This window comes from Pipistrellus kuhlii, unplaced genomic scaffold, assembly GCF_014108245.1.
Source record: "Pipistrellus kuhlii isolate mPipKuh1 unplaced genomic scaffold, mPipKuh1.p scaffold_m20_p_8, whole genome shotgun sequence".
Classification (NCBI taxonomy): domain Eukaryota; kingdom Metazoa; phylum Chordata; class Mammalia; order Chiroptera; family Vespertilionidae; genus Pipistrellus; species Pipistrellus kuhlii.
In genome coordinates, this window is record NW_023425584.1 from 13,606,114 (window position 1) to 13,633,545 (window position 27,432).

At 34.6% G+C, this 27,432-nt stretch overlaps 1 protein-coding gene and 1 pseudogene across 5 annotated transcripts in view; one reads left to right on the plus strand and one right to left on the minus strand.

Moving 5' to 3' along the window:
• The window catches only part of CLINT1 (clathrin interactor 1), a 50,537-nt gene that overhangs the window by 10,143 nt on the left and 12,962 nt on the right, over window positions 1–27,432 (plus strand). For 4 of the 5 annotated variants that reach the window (XM_045576845.1, XM_036424960.2, XM_036424961.2 and 1 more), the window contains exons 2-8: window positions 12,216–12,320; window positions 12,822–12,918; window positions 14,416–14,524; window positions 15,497–15,661; window positions 18,913–19,090; window positions 22,465–22,711; window positions 25,128–25,197. In XM_045576845.1, the coding sequence (XP_045432801.1) occupies window positions 12,216–12,320; window positions 12,822–12,918; window positions 14,416–14,524; window positions 15,497–15,661; window positions 18,913–19,090; window positions 22,465–22,711; window positions 25,128–25,197 (971 nt within the window). Of the gene's footprint in view, window positions 1–12,209; window positions 12,321–12,801; window positions 12,919–14,415; window positions 14,525–15,496; window positions 15,662–18,912; window positions 19,091–22,464; window positions 22,712–25,127; window positions 25,198–27,432 lie in introns of those variants that run through there. The other variant, XM_036424963.1, reaches the window with a different exon arrangement.
• On the minus strand, window positions 19,465–19,565 carry LOC118711912 (annotated as a pseudogene).

Genomic DNA, 27,432 nt, shown 5'->3' on the forward strand with positions numbered 1-27,432 from the left:
TTGCTATACTCAGTTTTCTTTTCCTTTGATGATACAATGCCTATGTGATGAGATGGTTGGTGTGAGCTGAATGATGTTGATGTTGTGAAATAGGATTAGGCTACTATAAGGGTTACTTTAACACAACAGGATAACTGAAATGGCTACTAAGTGACTAACGGATGGAAAGTGTATACAGTGTGAAGATGCTGGACGAAGGGATGATTGACATCCCAGGCTGGACAGAGCCAGACAGCACAAGATCCCATCATGCTACTCAGAACACTGAGCAATTGAAAACTTACAAAATGTTTATTTATAGAGTTTTCCATCTAATATATTTTGGACCATGGTTGAACAGGCAGTGAAAATGAAGAAAGCAAAGCTGTGAATAAGGAGGACTGCTTTATTACTGTTTCTTTAACAATATCTTAAATGTAAAATAAAATGACTTTAATTATAAAAATCAGGTAAGCCTAAATTTCATAATTTCTTAACTGATAAATGTCCTTTGCATAAAAACGGACGCATTCTATATGTAAAAGCATCTAAACTCTTCGATGCTTTAATGGAGGAATGATTGCACTTGAGAAAACTAGTTGTTGCCTAATTTGACACTAAAATAAATGTTCTCCAAACTGTTAAAGTCAAGAAAATGACAGTTCAAAATGAAAGCGAAATAAACCAACCAGTCCTTCTCATGAAGATTAATTTTGCTCCAAGTTACATGTATTTCTTAAACAGATTAAAAAATTTTTTTTTGTTCAGGTAAGAGTCATGGAATATAAAATTAATCATTTTAAAGTATTAAATTCAGTGGCATTGAGTCTTACTATGTAATGAGATTTTTTTGAATAATTTTTTATTTGAAATTAAAGTTTTAAAAATAATAAAAAGAACACCTATATGTCCTATATCTAGATTCACCAATTTTTAAGATTTTGCCATATTTGTCTTTCTCTCTTTTCCTTCTCCATTCTTTATCTGTCTATACACCCACACACGCTTTTCTGATCCATTTGAAAATTGTGGTTACAAGACCCCATTATTTGCCTCAAAGACTTATGTGCGCACTTACTAAGAACAAGGATTATTCCTTTAACAGCACAGTATCAGGTTTAGATTTAAAATTGAAGCAATAATTTTATCTCTGTAGTCCATATTCTGATTTTGTCACTTATTCCACTCTGGTACAATATAGGATTTTGTCCAGGGTTATGTATTCTATTTAATTGACATGATTATTTAGTCTCCTTTAATGAAGAGTTCCTTAATTTAAAAAAAAAATCTTTCATAACATTGATATTTTTGAGGATCATAGGCCAGTTATAGAATATTCCTCAATTTAGGTTTAACTGATATTTCTCAGCTTATGTGTCCTGAGCTGGAGCATTACATTAAGTAATCTTGTGTCCTTTTCTGTAGGAAAACAATGTCTATATTTCCCTTCCTAGTCATTTTAATTGTGAATATCCAGTCAAGTTATTATATGGTCCCTCCACTTACAGTTTTTCTCATTACAACTGATAAGCAATCTGTGGGGAGATATTCTGAGACCTTTCCTAATCAAACCCCAGAAAAACAATGTTGTTTCTTGCTTGAGCTAATCTTCACTGTAATGGTTATAAATGGTAATTCCCCATGTCTAAACAATGTTTCTCTAACAGGTAGTTTCTCTGTAAGGCATAGCACAGCCTTCTTATGCTTAGGAACACTAGACAGCACTTCAGCACTGGGGTTGGGGGCATCTTAAACGGTGAAATCACCAAGAAAAAGCACAGTGCAAAACATGGCACTAAATAGACCACGGAAGGGACACTGGTTTATAATGTGAGAATGGAAAGAAGGCAGAGCATCACCTTTGGGATCCCACCTCAGCTGGGAATGTGTATGAGGGATGACTCAAATTTTTTGCTGCTCTATACATGTTCACAGTGACCATGAAAGCATTGAATGTTAATTTGGGAGTTACAAATACATTTTAGTGAGCAAGCAGATTTTCAAATATGGAATGAAGTTTAAAAATGTTTTAAATACCAGGGGAAAAGGTACAAAACGTAAAGCAGATGAGATTTAAGATAGGAAACTAAAGATCAAAGAGATTTAAAATATATATATATATATTTAAAAGCCTAATATTAAAAGTGTCCCCTCAGGAGTTCAACCAACTGGGAGTTCAATTGCTCACTGTGATGTGCACTGAGCACCAGGGGGTGGCGTGGAACAAAGGAAGTCCCCAGCCAGTGGCCAGCAGCTAGGGAAGGGAGGCCCCAGCTGGCAGCCAGCAGCTGCTAAGGACGCTACCCATGCACGAATTTCGTGCACTGGGCCTCTAGTGATAAAAATAAATGAGATGTAAAGGAAAATAAAAAGTGGAAAGCCAGCCAACAGAAAAATAAAAGATGAAAAGCTATTAGGTAAAAAAGAAAAAATATACAGGGGTAGGCAAAAGAAAGTTTATAGTTGTGAATACCCAAAATAGTTTATTTTTGTACTAGAGGGCAGGTGCACAAAATTCTTGCATAGGTGTGGTCCCTAGGTCTGACCGGCGATTGAAGCACGAGTGTCTGGCATGGAAGGGCAGGTCCCAGCTGACCTCTGGGCCCTGGGCAGCACCTGGGCCCCCGGGTTCCCCCCTCTGCCTGAGTCATGGCACCCGAGTCTCCATGCAGAGATGCAGTGAGCATGGCTGGATGCTGCGGGCCGGGGCACAGAGTGAACCTCTGGGTCACCCAGCTCCTGTGCAAACCCATGGGAAGCCCAACCACCCCTGTGGTCCCAGCCCGGCTCACTGGGAAGAGGCCACGCAGATGCAGGGTGAGCTCCTCACAGGTGCCTGAGCTTGGGGGCTTTCCCGACACACGGGCCCTGGTGTCTCTGGGGAGGGTAGCAGGGGGAGTGAGAATGAGCTAGGTGGACACCCAGCATTCTCACCACACCTCTGTACCCATCATCACCGCCCCCATGTAGCCGGTGAGAGGTCGCAGTGCATTGCTGACGCCCACCACGTTCTGCGCCATCCCCTAGTGGTCAGCACACATAGTGAGAGGTAGAGAGAGGTCGAACTCCCAGTTTCCCCATTGAATGACCACTTGAGGGGACAATTTGCATATTAGGCTTTTATTATATAGGATTGTTATTTATTAACTTTTGTATTATTTATTTGTATTGCAACTGTGGACCTACTTTTGCCCATTCCTGTACTGAAAACTAAAAACCAAAATGGTGAGATGAAAGGTATAGACTACCTTTTTTGAAGTTTGAAAAACAAGGCAATTTTATTTTATTTTATTTTTTAATATATTTTATTGATTTTTTTACAGAGAGGAAGGGAGAGAGATAGAGAGCCAGAAACGTCGATGAGAAAGAAACATCAACCAGCCGCCTCTTGCACATCCCCTACTGGGGACGTGCCCGCAGCCAACGTACATGCCCTTGACCGGAATCGAACCCGGGACCTTTCAGTCCGCAGACCGATGCTCTACCACTGAGCCAAACTGGTTTCGGCAAAACAAGGCAATTTAAAAAAAAATAATATATCTATCAAAATAGATTTCTGGGGACACTTACAAAATCTCCAGAGAAAAGATGTGTTGTCCTCAAAGTTTTAGAGACTCACAATGCACATTAGAATAGTAAAGTCTCTGAGAATTGTTGCAGAAATAAAGTTGCCTTTGTTTTTCTGTAACCTTTTCCCAAACTCACCATGCAATCCTTTTTTCACATGACACCTGTTAATATCTCCCAGAGTATTTTTCACCAAAGGACAGAATACTGTTTTAGAAGAAAATAATGAAAATCTTAAAAGTTACAGAGATACATGACAGAAAATAGAAATAAATCCATTGGAAATAGAAAACATTCTGGCTTGGGGCTGGCATTCCTGGGGAATAGTCTTCTGTTCTGGCAGCTCTGTTCTGCTGTGAGCCTAGGGGCAGAGACAATTGGCACTGCCTTCTGGCCTTCCCTCCAAAGTTGTCTTTTCAGAAAGCTTTTATCTGTGCAGACAGGGCACTGATATAACATACCAGCTGCTGAGCCAGGGACTAGAAGCTGATCCTCAGCAGAATTAAATCAGCCCAGCCATAGGATACTTCCTTAGTCAAGGGGAGTTTTATGCACAAGTTCTGTTTTTCTTTCCTTTTTTTTTTTTTTTAAAGGACATTTTTTTTCATTGTATAATTGTTTTTATGGTTTTTATTCCTTTTAGGCTTCGTCCATATACTCATGTGTATTTATATGGTTGATAGTAGTTAGTGTTCATACAATTTTGTGTTGTGAGAGCTCTTTTTACATGACCATGAAAGGAAAATCATTTCCAAGTCATGGTTGTCTTTGCCTGTTCACTTGCTGCAATGTCCCAAGCACCATTCCTGTCACATTTTGGAAGCAGCTTTCATCCTGCTTCCCTGAACCATACAGGTCTTATCTTTGCCAGGCATACAATACTCTGTCCCCTCTCCCAATCTACTGCCTGCCACCAAAGTGCTTCTGAAAAATAACTCCTTAGCATCATGGGACTAGCTTATGTTGGGATAGCTTCTTGTGAGCCGTTATCTGCTGCCCAGGTCATGATAGCAGCAGGACCTGTGCTAGAGGGGAGTGGGAGGACTTCCGCATAAATGATCTTGGCCTTGGACATTCAGACATTTCCTAGTATAATGATGTGTGTGCTTGCAGAGGAAACTACACAAACTGGGTATCATGGCCCTTCCAAGACCTTTTTGTTCAGCTAGATACTGCCTGGAGTGAGTTAACAAAGACCTTATTTTTGGCATTTTGAAAGTTCAGAATTCAGCCCCTTTAGATATTCTTAAATTGTAAATACAAAATTCATGCTAGATAATTCTCCTTCCTATTAAATGGATTTAGTCTTTGTTTTTGGCATAATTTGCTTTGGTAGGTGTGATCCCAATGGTTGACATCAGTGAATCCAAAGAAGTTAGATGCATTTTATCAGATGATCTCAGATTACCACTAAAATAGAAAGTGCTACTTAATGTAAAATAAAAACCTCACGGTGGTGTGCTAAGATTAAGGAGCGTGAATTTTAAAATACAAACTTTTTTGTGCTGAGGCTTGTATTAATAGACTAGAGGCCTGGTGCATGAAAATTCATCCCCTGGGGAAGTGGGATCCCTCAGCCCAGCCTGCCCCCTCTCACAGTCCAAGAGCCCTCAGGGGATGTCCTACTGGTGACTTAGGCCTGCTCCCTCTGGGGACTGGGTCTAAGCTGCAGTCTGGCCTCCCTGTGCAGGAGGCCACCAGGATGATCAGGGGAAGGCGCTGCCCCCATCACCCTGCTGCTGCTGTCCCTCAGCTCTCACAGCCGCCAAGATGTCTTCATCAACATTGACTCCAGTCCCTTCACCACAACAAAAATGACAACTTTCTTTAGGCATTTTCAAGATGTCTCTTTCATAGAATATGACCTTCCTCCCTGAGGATATTTCCCCATTGATTTTTAGAGAGAATGGAAGAGAGGGGAAGACAAAGAGAGACATCACTGTGAGAGGGACACATCGATTGGTTGCCTCCTGCATGAGCCCTGACCTGGGCCTGCGGTGCAGCAGCTGCGGGGGTTGCTGATCAGGCCCTGCCTTTCTCTCCGGGCCTCACAGCAGGAGCAGGAACAGGTAGGCAGAGTCCCCTGATCAGGCCCTCCCCTGGCTGGGCCATGGTGGAGGCCTGTGAACTTCCATGCACCTCAGGACCTCTGACACAGGTGCACGGAGGCCCCCACCTCGGCCCTGTCCCCATTGCTGCAAGTCCCTGCCCACCCACACCTTCTATGCATGCAGCCTGCTGATTGGTCATTACTGTGACTGCATCCTGGACAATTTGCATATTCCTCTATTAGTATAGATGCTTTGTCCTGTGTCTCAGGGATAACTCATTGCTAGCTCTTGGGCCATTTCTTTGTCATAAAGTCATTTCTGCCTTGCTGTATATTTATGTCTTCAAAATCTTCATTTTAGTTTCTACTCTGTGGGTAAGATAGGTTGCTAGTACTGGAAGGTTTTGTAACAGTGAATGAGATGTGGGTAAGTATTATGCCAGTCTAAGGGGTCATATAAAGAATATTTTCAAACTAAAAGTAATATCTACTGGCAGAAAAATAACCATGTGGGCTAATGCTTTACACATATAATTTCATTTCATCTCTAAATTCATAGGAACTATCTTTCAGAAGAAGAAACAGATACAGAGTGGGTGATTTGTCCAGGGATCAGAGACAATATTCGGGCCCCATTAATTTCCTCATAAATTATTGATCAATATTAACTTGCTTTTACATAAAATTAGCCATAAAAGATGAAGCAAATTATGAAAATACATAAATGTGCAACATTTTCTTCTGGCATGGCCTTGGATTTTATAATAGAACTGTTCCTACGTGGCAGCTGATCGATGATTCTATCTCATCGATGTTTCTAACTCTCTGTCCCTCTGAATTCCTCTCTGTGTAAAATCAATAAAATATATATATTTTTTAAAATAGAACTGTTCCTAGAGTCAAGGCCCATTTTGATTTCTGGAAATGGGTTATTTTACTTGGTATTGCTAACCACTTAAGTAGTAAGGAAAGGGAAGTAGTTGTACTGTTTCTTCCTCTCTCAGGTCATGATTTAGTTGTGTACATGAGGATGTTTTTCTTGGCTTATTTCATTCATATCATTTTCCTTGCACATCTGTTGTATAAACTATAAAACTTATTTCCTTGAACACTTGCCAGTTTAAATCACACTTAATAGTGTTCAAGAGGTCAGTATCTTTTGGGAAACAATTAAATTACAGACTTTGAGGGGCAGAAATCCAACTACCATCCTGGTTTAAGTTTTTTGTTATTTTTTTTTTTAGATCAATTCTTATATTTTTTGAGTCATTGAAATAATTATATGTGGTTGCTAGTGTTTCCCAAAAGATTTCATGTTAGACTATAAACATTTAGTGACCTTTTATGTAAAATGAGATATCTTAGTTACTGCTTCTATATGTTTTTATCTTTTAGTGGTCAATTTATATATACATTCTACTGTGGTACATAGTTTGCCATTTGAAACTAAATATGGATTGTTGATTTCTTAATGATTATTCATTTTATGTAATCCTTTTTTTAAATCTTTTTATTGATTTCAAAGAGGAAGGGAAGGGAGAGATAGAAACATCAATGATGAGAGAGAATCATTGATTGGCTGTCTCCAGCACGCCCCCTACTAGGGATCAAGCCCGCAACCCGGGCATGTGCCCTGGCTGGGAATTGAGGTTCATAGGGGGAGATATATATATATATATATATATATATGTATATGTATATGTATATGTATATGTATATGTATATGTATATGTATATGTATATGTATATGTATATGTATATGTATATGTATATGTATATGTATATGTATATGTATATGTATATGACAAGCAACAGGAACGGCAGAATGACTGAAATGACCAGTCACTATGATGGGCACTGCAGTGGCCAACTGTCCAATGGGGGCCCTGACCGCTTCCCCCAACCTCCTGTGGCCTCTCCCCCAGATCGGCCCTTCCAACCCAGCCAGGCAACCTCCCGCAGCCCCTTCCCTGGCTGGCCCAGCCCTGATCGGTCCCCATGGGGTGAGCTGGCCAGACCCCACCTGTACACAAATTCGTGCATCAGGCCTCTAGTAAATTTATAAGATTTATTCTGTTAGTTACATTTTAGGACAATTTTGTACTTAAATGATGAACATATCAGTTTTTGTGACTTTCAGAAGTTTTATATGTATCTGGTTAGTTTGGACCCATGCAAACTGATATTGAATTAATACTGGGAATTTTCCTAGAATGTCAGATGAATTCTTCTGTAAGCAAGGGACTGAGTACTTATTTCTTTAATGCACAATTTGAAACTGTGTAGATTTGGAATGTTGATTTTTAAGCTTGAAATATTGAGATAAAGATACCATTTGGAATACTGGTAATCTACAATGGCTATTTTTAAATATTAGAAGAGAAAGTATGTTATAAATAGGTTAACATTAGTTACTGTAAAAGTTCTCAGATTAAATTCTTTTATGAAACAGTTCTCCTTTTTAAAATACAGATTTTTAATAGATTTTTCTGTTCAAAGTTTTGTCAAGTAAAGTAACTTGATATTTCATCATTAGTGAGTTGTGAAATAAGCAGAAAATGGGGAATAAAGAGGAAGGCTAAAGTGAACATTAATAATTTATAGATTGAAGAATCACCCAACCCTCAACTAATTGAACTTGGTCTAAGTTCACACAGCCATGAAGCATGTGTGTAGAGATTGAGGATGGTAAGTTTTAGCATTTGGCATTAACAAGGATAAAATCCACAATTAAAATTATTATTATTTATATTTGTAAAACTGCTAATTGCTTCCGCAGTTCTTTTTACAGTTTACTTTTGTTCATCATAAACCCTAGTAAATAGGTAGGACAAAATTAAGAGTCCCCAGTGAGTATATTTAACTCCAAACAACCCAGCACCATTCACTCACTGGATCTTTAAAAGCAATAGTTCAGTATTGCTTAAAGGTAAAATCTTCAGGACATGATCAGTTTATATTCTTTACTGGTAATACATATATATTGTGTGTGTATGTGTGTGTGTGTGTGTGTGTGTGTGTGTGTGTGTATATATGGCTAATATGCTAAGTGTCTCTATTACTGTCCTACCAGTTGCTATGACACACACTGACCATCAGGGGGCAGACACTCAACAAAGGAGTTGCCGAGCTGCAGTGACTTGGCAGCTGTGGTTTTCGGGTACTCATCGCAAAACCAGAGAGGAGGGAGACCAATTCTTTGTGGGGTCGTGTGATTACCTTCCGCTGTGGATTATGTTGTTGCTGGGGCACTGTCGGCCCTGTATCTGGTTTACTGCACACTTGTGTTTGCGTTCCACACCCTATTTGACAGCAACTTTGCAGAGTGCCCTCTTGCACTCTGGGACCTCTAGGGTCCAGTTTCGGCCCAATCCCCGCAGGCCAAGCCAAGAGACCCCACCTGCTGGTGGGACCCTGCTCACTCGCAGACTTTTTTTGGGGGGAGGTTGGCTCCAGGGCATGTTGGACCTGTCTCACCCAGTCCCGCCAACCAGCCACCTTCTAGTTAATTTTCTTTCAATGTGCACAAATCCGTGCACTGGGTCACTAGTTTGTTTCTTTTTTTAAAATATATTTTATTGATTTTTTACAGAGAGGGAGAGAGAGATAGAGAGTTAGAAACATCGATTAGAGAGAGTCATCTATCAGCTGCCTCTTGCACACCCCCTACTGGGGATATGTCCGCAACTAAGGTACATGCTCTTGACCGGAATCGAACCTGGGACCCTTCAGTCCGCAGACCGATGTTCTATCCACTGAGCCAAACCGGTTTCGGCTACTAGTTTCTTATAATTTTGTTTATGTGAAGACCTTTGTTTGAATTTTGTTTTAAAAAACTAATGAGAGAGCCCCCTCTAGTGTCTGAAATATCCATTTTAAAACATTTGTGTCAATCATGGGAAGTTTTAGGGGATAATTAGCTGCTTTTTCCTTTCACATCTGGACATAATTTTTTTTTTTAACTTTTCTTTTTGGAGGGGGGGGTTCCTTTTTTTAAAAGGTCACTGGAATTATGGGTAAGGTGTGTATTGAGGGCAATAGAAAACTTGGGGAAGGAAAGATTAAAAAAATGCCATTTCTACCTTTTTAGAAATAGTTATTTTTGAATGACTTGGAATAAGGCCAAACTATAGTGTTTTTCTTTTTTGTTTTAGTTTACATTTGTTTCTGAATTGAGTGAGTCTTAAAAATACTTTGTTTTGAAATTCTTCGTGATTAGATCTCATATATAGAGAATTCTTTCTAGTTTCTGAAAGTTTTAGTGGAAAATATCTTTAAAATAGAGCCTGCTTCTCTTCATGGAAGTGTTCTCATTTTTTTATTATCGTTGCCATATCTTTCTGTGATATACTTTATAACGATATTGTACTACGTCTGTGTTAATGGCAAGTTGTCATTTTACATAGTTCCCATTGTTTTTCGAACCAATGAAATAAGGAGATTTTTAAATTTTTGGCTCTCTGCACCTCTCCTTCTAAACACACAATATTCAAACCCACGGGCCTTCAGCTAAGAATTTTGTGAAGGGTTATGGAAACAGGACCTTTCTCATTTGACCCATGGGCTTTTGAAGCTTGAACAAGGAAAGTAGTGTTCTGAAAGCAACAGCATTTATGAAGGCTCTAGTGAAAATATTTCAGGAGTATGGACTAAGATTAACTTCTTTAATCTTGTTCTCAAACAAATTAAACAATGCAAACAGATTTCAAGCGCATTCTTGGTAATGAAATGCTTGAATGAACTATAATCCTAATTGCTATTGTTCATTCCCACAGCTGCATTTTGACACTTTTAACTGCCTAAGCCACATATTCTTCAGCCAGTAGGACAAACAAAAGCATTCTGAAATCAATTATTTTGTGGTATCTTAAATTACAAATCTGTCATTGGTTGCCTTGATTTTATTTTGGTGCCATTGTTGACAAAATTAGGAAAAAAATATAGTTATTCCTTTTATACATAAAAATATTGTCAATAGAATCATTAGTGGATTTTTATGTAAATTCACTCATTAATAGTATTAAATTTTAAACGAGACAGTGGAAATTGTGTATTTTATTTCAACCCCAGGGAAATAATTTGTATTTATTTTATTACATTAATGAATATTTTCCAGGATTTAAAAGAAAATAATAGTTTTGCTTTTCTTCCTTGGTAGAACAGTATTTTGAATGTAAATCTAGAAGCCGGGTTTATTCTGTGATTTGGCAAATCATAATTATGTGCATAATGGTTCCTTTAAAATTTGTCCCAAAACTGTTTATAACTAGTCTATTCCTTCAAAATAAATTGAAGTGTTTTCAGTAAATCTGAAGTTTATATTTCTTTATGTTTTAGAAAGATTCGATTGCCAACTTTAATCAAACCTTGCATATTTTAAAAGCAAAATTGTTTGATGGCTGAAAAACTATATAGCAAAAGTTGATCTATTTAAGTAATAAATAGAGAAACCAAATTCTGATTTCTCATTATTTCTAAGACTTAATTTTAAGTGGGAGATTTGAATTACCATATTCATTGTCATCTATTGTAACAATTATTTAGTAACAATTGGAGCTTTTAGATGTCAGATTATTGTGTGTCACATTTTCAAAGTATTTTTTTATTCCTCAGCATATCTTTGAATTCTTAATTCCATAAGCTTGTGAAATTGCTTTAAATATCAAGCAGTTTTGCCATCTAATATTTTAAATTTAAGGTACTCTTTAAAGTTAATCATTTTTTATAAAAATATTTAATATTTTACAATTCTAATAGGTGATTATCTTTAAGAATAAAAGCATAATAGCTAACATATTAAGCACTTCCTATGTTTCAGACACTGTGCTAATAAGTACCATTTGATATGCTTCCCTTTGAATTAGTAATCTCTTATTTATCCTAATTTTGCATTTGAATAAGATGAATTAGAATTAAAATAGTTTTGTCAGAGGTTACGAAGTGATTGGAATGTGATCTTTCTGACTCTTAGAAGCCATGTTCTTGACCACTACGAAGTCTAAGTGAAAGTTAAATGATTATCACAAAAACTCCTGATGGATATACTGTAGCCATTAAAGGTGTGGATTACAGTGACTATATAGTGAGGTTCAAAATGTATATGATAAGTGAAAAAGATTAAGTGTTTATAGTTAAATATTCAAAGTGAGAGTGTTATCTCTTATTTGTTATTGCTTTTAAAAATATATAAATAATTTTCAGCTGTTATATAATTTTGTCAATTAATTTCCAGAATTTCTGTAAGCCAGAAATTTCAGACTGCATGTAAACTAGTTCGAGTCAGGAAACTGACAACTTTAGTTTATAACAAACTCTATTATGTTAAATTTTCTTTTTAATTTGACCCCAAATCATTTTTTACTAGAATTATGCCAGTTCTAATATAATCTATTATCAGTATCCTTGAAGAATAATGGAATAGTAAAATCTTCTTAAAGATAACTTAAACATGCTATATAGTGTCCTCAGGGTAGCTTGTGCATAGAAGATATTTTCTTTTCCATCCTGTAAAGGTATCTCATTAGGACACCCAGTAGTGTCATTATTAAGTTTTCATGTATTTCTCACATTTTGATGCTAATCTTTGTGCGTATGTGCGTGCATTTTTTTCCCTTTGCAGCACCAATGTGGTTATGAATTATTCAGAGATCGAGTCTAAGGTTCGAGAAGCAACGAATGACGATCCTTGGGGACCTTCTGGGCAACTCATGGGAGAGATTGCCAAGTAAGTTATAATTTGACTCAGCAGTGCAGAAAGAATCCAAGTATCTTTACACAGAAATGTGAAATTTGCTTTCAGTTTTAAATTGTTTAGCTGCCAGATAGAAATTTTGCATAATCATTCAACTATTAATGGAGGAAGTTTTTTTAACACCGGGTCCATTCCCTTTAGCTCAAAAAAGTGAAGCAAAAATTTTTGTCAATGAAGTTTAAAGACTTACTGTAACTTACCATGTAAAAGTTTGACATGTGTATAAAATTACTTGAAATAAACTTATGAAAATTTAAAGACTTGTAAAATATAGTATTAGTTATTGGGTTTATAAATGTACTAGATATTATACAAAATACAGGAAAAACACTTTTAAGGAAGCATATCATTAAATTTTTTTAATTAAGCGTATTAATTTTTTTAAGGCTCTTTAGGAAAACATAACAACTTAGAACAAGCCTGCCATCTACTGTCAAAATTAACATATTGCAAGGAAAATTATTCTCTTTTCAGGGCCACATTTATGTATGAACAATTTCCAGAACTTATGAATATGCTTTGGTCACGAATGTTAAAAGACAACAAAAAAAACTGGAGAAGAGTTTATAAGGTATGGGCATTAGTCTGTTTTTATTATTTAACATGTTTAAAAAGAATGCTTGAAATTTTAAGGTGTATATTCATAAGTGACATTAAATCCTAGAATATCCTAAAACAAGTATTTGCATTCTGTTTTCTATTGTAGTTACCATGAACAACTATTCTTAAGGTGTTTAAAAACAATATTAATACTACTTCTAAATGTTTACTATTTTTACTTTATAGGTTAAAATTTTTCCAACTAAAAACATTTATGCATATCAGAAGTAATGAATCTATAATAGTATGCATATTTAGTATATGAGCAATTAAGATGAAAACTATAGTCTAATATGGTTTGTCATCTCTACATAAAATTTTGCCTAACTTGTAACAGTATTATTACAGAATCCTGAATCAAAAATGTTAGTTTAAAATAAAGTTAGAGAATCTGTTTTGATCTCTTAATATCATCTAGAATATTAAAACAAGATAGTCATCTCTTCTTCCTTTTCCACCATATTTTTTTGCTATTTGGAATAAGTTCTAATATGCTTTCTAAAAAGGTGTATAATATTTATATTTGAGACTTTGAAAACAACATTTCTGGCTTTCAGGGTTGAAAAACAATGTTTTAGTTACATGTTTTGTATGCTGTTTGTTTCTGAAAACATTCACTGTCATTTCTTCAACTTGTACAGTAGTTGTGATAAAATAGTTAAAATTTCTATAAATGAAATTTTTTAGATTAGAGTTTAAAATAATCCTGTGCAAACTACTTTTTAGGGGGCACATATGTAATACTCTCAACAATAAAGAAAAAATAAAAACACAAAATAATAAAAAAGTAAATCAAGAATAGTTCCTGGTGAGGGTTTTTACCACTCAATTTTGCCAACTTAAATTTTTATAGATCTTATCTTTATGAGAGGTTTGTTCCAAATGCACAGTTTGATCAAAATGCACAGTTCACTTCTTTTAGTGTAATTGTGCAGCATTCTCCACTATTTATTACCAGGACATTTTTATCACCTCAAAAAGAAACCTCATAAATGTTTTTGTCTTTATTTCTTGGCAGCAAATGTTTGAAACAAAAGCCACATTATCAACCCCCAAAATTAAATTTTATCTGTGGAAAATTCTGTGGGATCTTATAATTAATAAATAGTTGTTCTCTTTAAATTTATGCTCTAACAAATCACACTTCCATAATTCCCAGATGAAAAGTAAAAACTGAGCCAGCTTTCTAAAAGTTTAGTATTCATTTATATCATACATTCAAATATTTCTTAACATCTGAATTTTATTTTTCATCTTCTGACACATCGTATTCAGTAGATAGTGCTTGATATAAGGGGATTTCAAATTGACAATATTAAGTTTTAGACTGTATATACACGTAAAGAGTTTCCACTCCCCTCACGAAGATTATTTATTGGCTAATGTTGGGATTATTTTCTTTAACCATTTACCAAAGCTCTACCAGTGTTTATTTTGTTAAACTATTTGGTGCTTTTTATTTTTACAGTCATTGCTGCTCCTAGCTTACCTCATAAGGAATGGATCAGAGCGTGTTGTTACAAGTGCCAGAGAACACATTTATGATTTGCGATCCCTGGAAAATTACCACTTTGTAGGTGAGCAATAGAAAAACCTTATAAGCAAATTAAAACAGTAGTTGGAGTTGTCAGTCACCTGAACCAGCTTAGAAGCTTCTCCGCTCTAATTAGAATGTGACTGTTGCTGGTTGTGTGACGAGTGCAGAATCCAAGACATGGGGCCCTAGAGTATTAATTAGTGAAGACAAGAACTTGCAGAAAAGACTGGCTAATAACAACAGAACCAACACAACATGAGTGTTCGGGTTTATATTAAAATATGCACTGGAGACTGGTCCCCTGTGGTGTCCATAAAGGAATAGCTTTAATCAGATGGGAAGAAAAGGTTAGAGCTCCAAAACACACACATCTGTTTGAAGCTGGGGGCTTTTTCCTCCCACCAAATAATATTTACTGTGCAAAGGCAGCAAGGCCAGAGTGTGTTTTGAATGTGAAAGAGGATACAGAATGCATCACATTTCATTTTGTAGTATACCCCAGTTGAAAGCACTTTAAAATTCAGTTTTTCAAGCTATACTAAATTCTGGTAATTAGTGTTTTCAGACTTGTATTGGGAAATCCAAGGAATTGGGGGGTGGGTACTTTTAAGTCATTAACTGTGAGTTTTAATGGCTGAAGTGAGTGTTGCTTTTTGTTTTGTTGTAATCCCATCGAAAAAGAAAATAACATTTATGGATGTAAGTCCCATTTCATATGGTCATTATTAGTAATCCTTAGTGGATCTTTAATTGATCTTGCATAGCATTATCTCTAGTCCTTTATATTCACCTTTACAGGCTATTACAAACCAAAATTGTATCTCAAACCTTGGAATTTGCTGATGAGGAAATGACAAATTTTAACAACACATTTTGCCTTTTTTTATTAATTTTAAAATATTGAAGTTAGTTTCTTATGTTGAAAATTTTCATGCCTGTTTTTTGTGTTAAAGAATTCGATACAACTTGACTGAATTCTTAAGGTTTTGTTTCTCCCTTACCATCCTCACAGATGAGCATGGTAAGGATCAAGGTATAAATATTCGCCAGAAGGTGAAAGAATTGGTTGAATTTGCCCAGGATGACGACAGGCTTCGTGAAGAGCGAAAGAAAGCAAAGAAGAACAAAGACAAATATGTTGGGGTTTCCTCAGACAGTGTTGGAGGATTCAGATACAGTGAGTATCAAAAACAGACTGGCACCTAAATATCAATTTAGCTTTTTGGTTATATTTTAAGAATTATTGAAATACGGAAGACCAAAATACTATTTTTTATTTTTTTTAGGAATACATAGAATACTAAAATATATATAATAGCCATTTCAGCTCCTATTACATGAATTTTAGGAATCTTTATCTTTATCTTTTACTTTGGTGGATTCAAGAGTATGATTTTAACCATTAATTGTTAATTAAATGACTGCAATAAAACTATATATCCTTCTCTCTTGGGATTATCATTCTTTAAAAAATGGATTTTTCTAATTCACCATTTAGCACATAAAAATATGAATTTTGATCAAGAGATTATCTTTCTAATTTGAAACCAATTTAGCTGTTTGAGGCCAAAAATAGATACTAAACTTCCTATAAGTTAGTTCAGCGTTGGTCTTTTCCCTTCATTAGGCAGTGCATTAATTTGACGTAGAAAAAGGTGACTGGCAGTACCATCAGTTTTCATCTAGGCCTATCATTGTATTGTTCCTAACACATTTCAGAGCAGCTAGAACATTCATCTCCTGTGTTTATTTTATTTATTATTATCATTATTATTATTATTTATCCTCACTCAAGGATATGTTTATTGGTTTTAGAGAAAGAGGGAGGGAGGAGGAGAGGGAAAGAGAAACATTGATGAGAGAGAGAGAAACATCAATCTGTTGCCTCCTGTATATTTCCTGACAGGGAATCAAATGTGCAATCTTTTGGTGTACGGAACAACACTCCAACCACTGAGCTACCCAGCCAGAGCTCCTGTGTTTAATTTTAATGTAATCATATAGTTTGCCTAAAATAGATCACTAGGTGCTTGAAACAGATACAGAAAATAGATCTTTCAGAGCATGTCTCTTTGGACTCAGCTCTACTGGAGCTCTGGTGACCCCTGTTCATTTTGTGGACATGGTGCTACGTATACTTAACTGCATATTGGGGCTGTCTGATTCTCCCCACCACATCTGAATTGTTTATACTTGGATTATACTGAGAAGTCATAACTCATCATTGGAACTCTGAAAACTTTCTATTTCTTGTCTTGTGATAACCTACTAGCATAAAAGAATATTTTCACTCCTTTGCAACTCTGCTTTCTTGCCCACAAGAAAAAATACTGTATTTAAATTGCTGTTAGAGGATGTGTCGAACAAACAGCAGAAAATTTCTTTATGTCTCAGCATCAAAAGGGAATTAGTGAGTCAGAAAAAAATACTTATATTAAATAAATAATGTAAATATGTTTTGGAGTTTTTATTTGTTTAGGGGAATAAGAAATTTTAAAATTATTTGCCTAAGTAATTTATTTTGTTCTTTAACTTTTTCAAACTAGCTATAGCAATTTAATGTATTTTTTAGTAAAAATTGTTCTTTGCAACTTATTTTCTCATTCTACTCTCTTTTTTACCAGCACAATGTAAAATTAAATTTAGAAAATTGAATAAGTTTTCATAATCAGTCACAGTGAACTAATAAGTACAGTATTTACAGTGGAGATAAGTTAGTTATACATCCTATTTGCATCACATTCTTTTATAAATTATTTTCAGAGACCTAATTAATCAACTTTAACTATTTTATATATGTGTTGCTGTTTTGTTTTGTTTTTCAATTCTGACATCAGATAATGTTCTGCCAATATCCAGTATCTTTGGCACACATTTAATATGACATCTACCAAAATAACCAGTTTTCATCTACTTTGATTTTTCTGGTCAAAAATTTTTTCAGTCTGGTTTATCACATTGTCATTGAAATGTACATTATTAGAAAAACCACCATTTTAATAAAACCATTCTGGTAGCTCAGTTGGTTGGAGTGTTGTCCCGTACACCAAAAGGTTGCGCATTTGATTTCTGGTCAGGGAATATACCCTGGTTGGGGGTTCAAATTTAATTCCATAATTAAATTTAATAAACTTTATTTGTTCATGTTTTGTTCAAGTTGGTCACTTTCAGATTAGTAGAAATATTTTATAATCCTCAATCTTTTACAGAGAATTTTAGTGGGCAACTCAGTAAATGGTTTTATTCAATCTCCAAAGGACATATATGCCATCAGAACTTTTTAACCAAAGTTCAAAACAAAAGCTTTCTTAGCCACATTTGAATTATTTTATTTCTCATTGCTCTTCCCCTTTTTCTCCAACCTTAATTTTCTTTTTTTTTCTTTTTTACCTTTTTTTAATTAAATTATTATCTGTGTACATATTTTAAGATCCTCCCTCCCCATGTATACCCTCCCTCCCCAGAGTTTTGTGTCCATTGGTTGTACTTATATGCATGTATACGAGTCCTTCGGTTGATCTATTATCTCCTCCAACCTAAATTTTCAATGTTTTTTTCTCTTTAACCTCATGACTTCTCTGTACCTTCTATTCTTGTCTCTTAAGTTGAGTTTGGATATGGACAGAGAAATGGAAAAGTTCCCTTTAATATTCATAATTCCTTTGGACCCCAAGGTCAAGGACGAAAACAGACATTTTGGGTTTTTTTTTTTGTTCACTGCCATGATCTATTCCCTTCACTCTCAAATTCACACTGAGGCTTCCTAGGTTTTGCAGTCCCAGCATATGTTTGTTCTGAAATACTTGAGCATACTTCATGATTCCAGTGTCGCTTTTGGTAGTTAGACTATATTTTTCTTGTTACCATAATTAAAAGATGCTTTCTCATGTCGTGATGTCCATTGAGTTATATGTCTAGTTTGATGCTAAGGAATGACATTTGTAAGTCTTTTCAGCATATTGGGATATGTAGCATCCTATAGTTTGTGCTATAGGAGACTTTGCCATCCAGTACTTTTCTAATAAATGAAAAATCCTTGAGAGACAGGAATGAAATATAATTCATTAAGTGACTTTTGTGAAAACAGAAAGATTTCCATTTGTCCTTTGCTTATATAGCCTGTGGTGGTTCTTGTGTTTTCCTTTACTCCTTCCAGCAGCCTTTAAGAACTTCCTGACAGTGCTGTGCTAAGCATTAAGGTCATGCAAGTTTTCATAAATAAAAGCTTTTGAATCTGCATTCCTGCCACCTAATGACTGGCAGTACATGCTGTGCTTTGCTGTAATTGTGTTGATTCAGCACTGTGGGAGCTTTCTGTTTTCCTTTGAAAACTATTTTATTATGAGGAAAAGCTTCAGAAATAAGAACTGTAGATACCTTCTGAATTTAATATCCTTAGAGTTGCTTCTCTTTTTAATGCTTATATAGGTGAAAGATATGATCCTGAGCCCAAATCAAAATGGGATGAGGAGTGGGATAAAAACAAAAGTGCTTTTCCATTCAGTGATAAATTAGGTGAACTGAGTGATAAAATTGGAAGCACAATTGATGACACCATCAGCAAGTTCCGGAGGAAAGATAGAGAAGACTCTCCAGAAAGATGCAGGTATTAACACTTTATATTCTGGGTCACTTGGAGAGGGTCTTAAAGTTATGCAGCTGGTTTTGTCTTTGTTTTGTTTGGGGTGTTGTTATTTGAAGTTCAACTTTTCCCCCCTAATATATTTAAGTTTTAGGTACCTGGAAAAATTGTGTGTAAAGTACAAAGTTGCCATATTAACACACATAAAATTTCTGCTGTCATTAACATCTCATATTAATATGGTTCATTTATTAACAGTTGGTAACCAATATTGATATATTGTTATTAATTCTGTTGTTTGCATTAGGGTTCACTGTGTTGTACAGCTGACAAATGTATAATATCCACTATTAGAGAACCATATAGAATAGTTGCCCTGCCCTAAAAATGCCCTATGCAAAAATATGGAATGATTTATGAATTTCCATGTCATCCTTGCACATGGTTCATGCTAACCTTCTCTGTATTCCAATACTACTATATTTGTTGCTGATGACAGGCTGTGCAGCTGTTTTTAAAATGCAAGGTCAAACATTGTTTTACATTAATATTAACACACTTTGCATATTGTCTATGTCCATTTATTTCTAAAGTTATCACATTTCCTACATGTTTTTATTCAGGCTATTTATTGGAATTACTTTTTTGCCATTAAGAACTTTGAGAGATTATTTTTCATTTGGGCATTAGATTATCCAGAGATCTAAGATATTGCTGAAGGATAACAAAGTTTATTATATTAAATTTAAAACTAGGGTTTGAAATTTGACTCCTCCTGTGACATTTCATTATGATTCTGTGCCAGTGTGTACCAGAAAAAAAAAAATTCCAAATGGATTTTGGACTAAATGTTTTTGAGTATAAACCTATATTTTCATAAACTACATTTCTAATAGTAGGGCATTGTTATTTAGATTTATATAGAGCAATACTTGGAATAGCATTAGTTTTTTTCCTTCTTACCAATATAGCTATAATCTTGTTTTCCTTCTAGTTAAAAGAGCAATGTATGCTGAGCACTTCACTAACAAAGCAAGTTTTACAAAATATTTTATCATTTGTGCCCCATAGTATTTCTGATAGGCTAAAGAAAGGGTTCTTACCTTTACTGTATAGAAGTAAAACCTGAGGTCCATTAAGGCTGTGTGGAACTAGCTTAAAATAACAATTAGTGGTGGAAACCTTCAAGTGACTTCTTATAATTAAGTACTATCTCTTTTTTTCTTTAAACATGTTAATAATTCAGATTTAGGGGTCATCAAAAGAGGAAATATAATTTTGAAACTAGGAATTTTTTATATTTGTTTAGTGTTTCCATATATATTTTATTCCTGGAATTCCTGTCTTTTTCAACACTGTTTCTAGAATATCATCTTTGAAGAACTAGAATTTATTTTTAGTGCTTTGAATATGTATATCTATTTTATAACTACATTTCTAGCTCTTGAATACTGAAATAGTTACATATGTTAATAAATACTAAACTTTGGGAAACAATGTCTACTTCAAATATTCTATGCAATTTTTCTCTCATTAATGTTCTTGTGGCCTGTATGTTTACATTTTTATTTTGGTTTAGAAAACACATTGTGGCCATATATTCTGCTGCTATTTCCTGAAGAAGTGTGGTAATTAGGTAGATAGGTTGTTAGACATCTATATATTCTTGTGTTATTACTTTCCTTTGCCCTTCCATTCCCACACTCTCAATTTTTCTTTCTGGGTTTTCGTCGTCTTATTCTTGTTTTTTTTTTGTTGTTTTTTTTTTCTTTTTCTACCTTGATTTTTTTTTTTTCCTATGTTGACTCTAAGATAGGATCTGCTAGAGTTCCTAAATCTTTTATATAGAATATCAAAGTTTAAGAGTGAAAATACAGTGTGTTTTATTTATCATAGTAATTTAAGGGCACACCAGGGACTTTACATCTTGGAGTATTTTTAAGGAAAAGAGTAGATTTTGGATGAAGTTGCATGTGACCTCTCTGGCATATTACTAGAATTTTAAACATCTTGGTTCATTATTAGATTCAGGAATTTTTGAACACAGATCAGATCTGAGGCTTCTATTTCATTGTGTGCTAGTCAGGTTTATGTTATCAACTTATAGAGAAATTACCTTGTATTAAAATAAAATTGGACCTCAGAAGGTAAGAAATTTCTGTTTTACTTATAGGTCTGGTGGGGATCTTTAGGTCATTTTTGCTGAGAAATTGTATAGTAAGTGATAAGGACTTTAAACACTTAATCAGAATTTGTAGATTCCCTAAAATGCTTATAGATAAAAAATGCATTTAATCCCTTTGCTGTGTGGGAAGCCATTCTTCTTGAACCTTGATTTGCACAGATTTGGAATTAAGCCATTCAAATGTGTTTATATTTAAGTAGAAATTGTGTTAAATTAGTCCAAGTTAAATTACATTAGTAATAATAGTCATAGTTTTAAAGAGAACTTTCAGTATTTTATTTCAGTGTATTTTAAAATTAATATTTATAAACCACCTACTCTAAAATTAATATAGGTAATGGTATACTTTAGATAATTTCTCTCTGTGTTGTACTTGCACCAAAGGAAACCCCAAAAACCCCAATGCTTTACTATTGGAAAAAGGACTAGCGCTGGCATTTTTTAAATCCATGGCATGTGAAAAACTCAGGTGTTTTACTCGTTTTGTATTTTTTCTTCTACACTTTTAAAAAAAATCTTTTTGAATGTGCCTGAGAAAACATTTCAAAACATTTTAAATATATTTGTTTTCTATGAAGTAATGTATTTGATCTGCTGATACTATAGTAAAAAAAGAGCACAGTTGTTGTAAAGTGTATTATCTTATATTTCTTTGCATTTATAGATTAATGTTTAATCATTTGAATTTAAATATAATATTTAAAACATATCCATGGAAATTGAAATATTTTATTATGTATCGCATTAGTATAGGAGATTCAGTGACAGAATTATGTTATGTAAATGGAACTGTAGTCCCACACAAACCATTTCAAGAAAATGGTCATCAATTGCAGATTTTGGAACTCTTAGGATCTCCTCTGTTGATTCTGATATGATAATCTACTATTTTTAATTAAGATTTAAATCTATAATAAATAAGTACTTGATTTATTTCAGACTTTTTTGTTTGTACACATTTATGTAAATATATTTTTATAGCAGTGTTTTAAACTTATGTAGGGAATTGGTTGGGTTCCTACTTTCCCTCCCCAACACATCCATGTCATTATTCAGATAGCTTAGATAATATTCTGTTGATCCCTGTCAAATAGTCAAAGTGTATGAATTTTAGAGTTACTGTATTTGAAATTCTCTAGCTCAAATCACCGAGGACTCCATTTTAAAATAATCCCTAGTCTTATTATTTTACTTTATTTTTAATATCTTTTAGCGACAGTGATGAGGAGAAGAAAGCAAGAAGAGGCAGATCTCCCAAAGGTGAATTCAAAGATGAAGAGGAGACTGTGACGACAAAGCATATCCATATCACACAAGCCACAGAGACCACCACAACCAGGCACAAGCGCACAGCAAATCCTTCCAAAACCATTGATCTTGGAGCGGCAGCACATTACACAGGGGACAAAGCAAGTCCAGATCAGAATGCTTCAACTCATATGCCTCAGTCTTCAGTTAAGGTGGGAATGGCACGAATTGACACATTACACACAGTTTTATTCTTATAAATTACTTTTAGAATTACTGCATTAGTAGGCTTAGGCATTTTCAGGCAATCATATTAATTATAGATCATTTGGCATGTATTACTCAGAGTCATTCATTAATAATAAGACATCTCTTGGGGGAAAGAAATCTGTCTGATTCCTGAATGAATGTCTGCACTTTCTATGAAAGTAGAAATGACACTCTTACTTGGTAACAATTGTGAATCAGAATATACCAGTAGTATATCTGTTTCCATCTAGTTACACCGCTGGTTACCAAGTACGAGATTCACTGACTAAGGAAAACATGGGAATACTTGGAAGTTGTAAGAAAGGGCAAAAGAGGACCAAGTAGATATATAGGGGAAATTGTCTCATTTAATACAGAGATGGCACCTTTAAATGGAAATCTTATTTACTTGGTGGTCACTATTGATCCATAGTAGCATTGACTCTTGTACCTTCCTCATCTTTGTTTCATTCACTACAGAAATGGATGTCCACCTACTAGATACCTGGCCATAGCTAGTCATTTATTTATTTATTTATTTATTTATTTATTTATTTTATTTTATTTTATTTTATTTTATTTTATTTTATTTTATTTTTGGGGAACAAATTTAAAATTTGCTGGACAAATTTTTAAAAAGAGCTGTAAGCACTCATAGCTAGTCTCTTAGACAGAAACCTGCCAAAGAGGGAGATTCATCTCAAAAAAGATGAATTTTTGTTTTGTCACTCTCCTCCTGCTAGTGTTTGCTCATCTTGTATCTTTGCATCAGAAGTAGCTAAAAGATAAGGGAAACATTTTTCTAATGCATCCTGCAAGTAGTAGATGGCTAAAAATAAAGCTAATCCTACTTATTCTCAAGAACAAGTACTATGCATGCCCTAGCCAGTTTGGTTTAGTGGATGGAGCTTTGGCCTGCAGACCAAAGAGTCCCAAGTTCTATTATGGTCAGGGGCACATACTTGGTTGCAGGCTCCTCTCCAGGCTGTGCGCTCAGGTCAAGGCTCATGCAGTAGATAAACCAATCAATGTATTTCTCTCACATCAATATTTCTATCTGTCTTTCCCTCTCTTTTCCACTCTCCTTAAAAGTCAATGGAAAAATGTCCTCAGGTGTGGATTTGAAAAACAAAAAGAATAACAAGTACTGTGTCAACTTTTGCCAAATATCTTCTAGTATATAATTTCATATTTGCTCTTTTCAAGTTTTGATAAAAACTTTAGTTGTAGTTAAAAGAGGGGAAATGGCTATTATTTCTTTCTGGTCTTAGATTTCCCCTATTGAGGATATAGTTATACTGATGATGACGGTACGGCATCTAGTAAATAGTTAAAATCCAAATACATGATGGTTATTATGTGGAGAATTCATTTAAGGTTGCATGAAGAAAATTCTCCCAAATGCCTAATTTTTAAACAATAAATTGATATTTTTATATTTTATAGGATTTTAAATATCAATTCATAGTACAGTCTGAATATGTCACTCTGCCATAAATATTTTATATCTCTTTATTTTGTTTTTACTACCAAAAAAAAGTTTAGGTCAAAGTTCTTAAAAAGTTTCTCAACTATTGTAGATCTCTTTCAATCTCAAAGCCTTTTTGAACCATGATACAATATTTTAATCTTCAAAGCTCAAATTAACAAGCCTAGGAACTCACGGTGTTTCCGTATTGCCTAGCAATTCTGTTCTCATGTAACGTGTATGTATTGAATGTATAGCATATGCTTCATAGTACGCACTATGGGGAGGAGAAAAATCATGTTACAACTCCAGCCCCAATATTTAGTTTGGGAACTAAATATGAAATAATTAAATGTCAAGGTATATCAAACAAAATAGAATTGTACTGACTTACATAGTATGCAAACAATAAGTGTTGCTAAAGTTCACAGAATCATAGAATTTTGGTGCTTGATAGGATGTTGGCCTCTAATCCAGTGGATCTCAGACATTCTTAAGCATTGGAATTATCAAGGGAGCTTTGTAAGACTGTACAGGCCAAGATTCCAACCTGGGCAGTTATGACTCAACATATTGAGATGAGGCTGGACAAAGGTACTCCTTAATGCTTCTCATGATTCTGATATGTAGCATTAAATTTTTTGTAGAAAGTATATGTTCCAGAGTGAAATGTAATAAAAAATGAGTTAAGAAAAAGAGCAATGTGGATGTTACAGAAACTATCTCTCCATAAGGATTTTGGAGCCACATCTGGGTTTTTTTTGTGTTTTTTTCCCCCAAGAAAACTAAATTTACCCCTATTAAGATAATTACAAGTATTTGTGTCTAAGTTAGAAATTAGAGTACAGCAGATTTAGAAAAAATAATAGAAATTAGTTTTCTAAGCTTATTAATTGTCTGTGTATTTTCAGACTTCAATGCCTAGTAGCAAGTCATCCGGTGACCTTGTTGATCTATTTGATGGCCCCAGCCAATCAACAGGTAAGCTTCCACATTGGCTTTTTATTTTTTATTTTTATTTTTTAAGGAAGGAAGAGAGATAGAGGGCTAGAAACATCAATGAGAGAGAAACATCAACCAGCTGCCTCCTGCACACCTCCCACCGGGGATGTGCCTGCAACCAATGTACATGCCTTTGACCGGAATCGAACCTGGGACCTTTCAGTCCGCAGACCGACAGTGTCAGCCATGCCTAGAATTCATTCATTTATTCAACAAGTATTTGTTGAACCAGACACAGGTCTGGGTGCTAGAGGAATATAATGCTTAGGAAAACATAGTTCTTGCCTTCTTCGGAAGATCAAGTGGTGGAAATGCAGTAATTGTTAATCAAAAATCACAAGTAGTTACTTAGTTATAAACATGCTTAAAGAAAATTGAGATTTTAGGTTGCATTCAGTGATTATAGAGTTCTAATTAACTCCTGTGTAACAAGTCAAACAGCTTAAGAAATAAAATTTCTCTTTAAAGACAATTTTCCCCAATCTGTTTAAATTTCATTTCACATTAAATTGTAGATGGCAAGATTGGTATATAAATAATGTGCAAAAATAAGTTGATTGTTCCTAGTTGTATGTAATGATTTTCTAAAACTGGATTAAAATTTACATTAGTGTCTAAGTGGAAGTCTGATGGAAATCACTTCATTAATAGTGTAGTACATACAATTAATTTAAAGGCTCCTGTTATTTTCTTCTCCTTGCCTACTATCATAATATTCTTGGACTGGGAGTGAACTCATACTGTGTCTGGTTCAACCTAGTTTCTGAAATTCTTTAATTCCAATTCCTTTTTGGTAACTATAAAATGTACCTAAAATTATCCTCTAAACTCTATTGAACTGTCATGCACAAGGTTACAAACAATTGCATTTGTTTTTTAAAACAATTTATGTGCTTTTTGTATCTTTAATATTTTAATGGTAGTATTAACTGGCGGCTGGTATGAAGCCCTATAATAAAGACATAGTGTCATAGAATATCAACTATTTTGGACTTCATGGCATGAAATATTAAAGAGCCCCTTTCATGCATTTGTCTAAAGTTTTAATGGAGCAATCAGAGAAGAAATAACTAGGAAGATCAGATGAGTGGATGTAACTTTTTCCCTCTGTGATTGCTTTGAACAGAGAGAATTATTAAATACCAACATGTTTGCTTTGCTTGATAAGAAAACTTTGTGTGGTTTTTCTTCTCCAGTGCAAGTAGTAGATTGATTAATTAAATGGAAATAGCAATTAATATTAATATAGTAATAGAGACAAATGAAACCTGAAAGGTTTATCTTAATATTCTCTTAAAATTACAAAACAAAAAACAATTACATGTGGAAAGTCATTTCCTATTTGAAACAGTATGTTTAACCAATTTGTGCAGACTTCCCCAATCAGTACATAAATTTTGTTACCCAAAATATCTATTTTAGTAATATATTTTAATTGAATTCAGCAGTGAAAAATTTGGATATTAAATTTTTAGCACCAACATACACATAGGAAGTCAAAGAATCTACCATGTTAGCACTGCTATTTGGTATGCCATTGGGTGTCATTTACCAGATGTGCCTATGCTTATAATGGTACCGTCATGCACATAAAATGGATACAAACTATAAATCTAAGCAGATATGGCATCTGTATTGCTCACCAGATAAATATCTCCTGTGAGAAAATGTTTAGATTTTCTCTTTTTATATGTTATATCCTTATTGTTAACAACTTTAAAAATATGTATGTGGTAAAAATCATTATAGGATATTTACCAGGTTTAAAAATATACATGGAAATCCATTCATCAAGATTTATGTGAGCCTGGCCAGTGTGACTCAGTGGTTAGGTGTTGACCTAGGTCACGGTTTGATTCTCGATCAGAACACATGCCCGGGTTTCGGGCTCAGTCCTGGGCGGGTGGGGGTGGGGCGAGTGTAGGTGGCGTCCAATCAGTGATTTTCTCTCATCATTAATTTTTCTATCTCTCCCTCTCCTTTCCTCTCTGAAATTAGTAAAAATGTTTAAACAATTTTTTTTACTTGAGACTATCTTTATAAATGTCCCACTGTGGTGTTAAAGTTTTTAGAAAATAAGCCAATTAGAAATAGAATGCCGAAAACCATTCCATTTCATTTTTATTATCTTTTCACTATAAAAGTAATGCTAGAAATTTCACTAGAAATTTGATGGAAAACAAGTGATTCACCATAAAGTTAAATATTAATTTT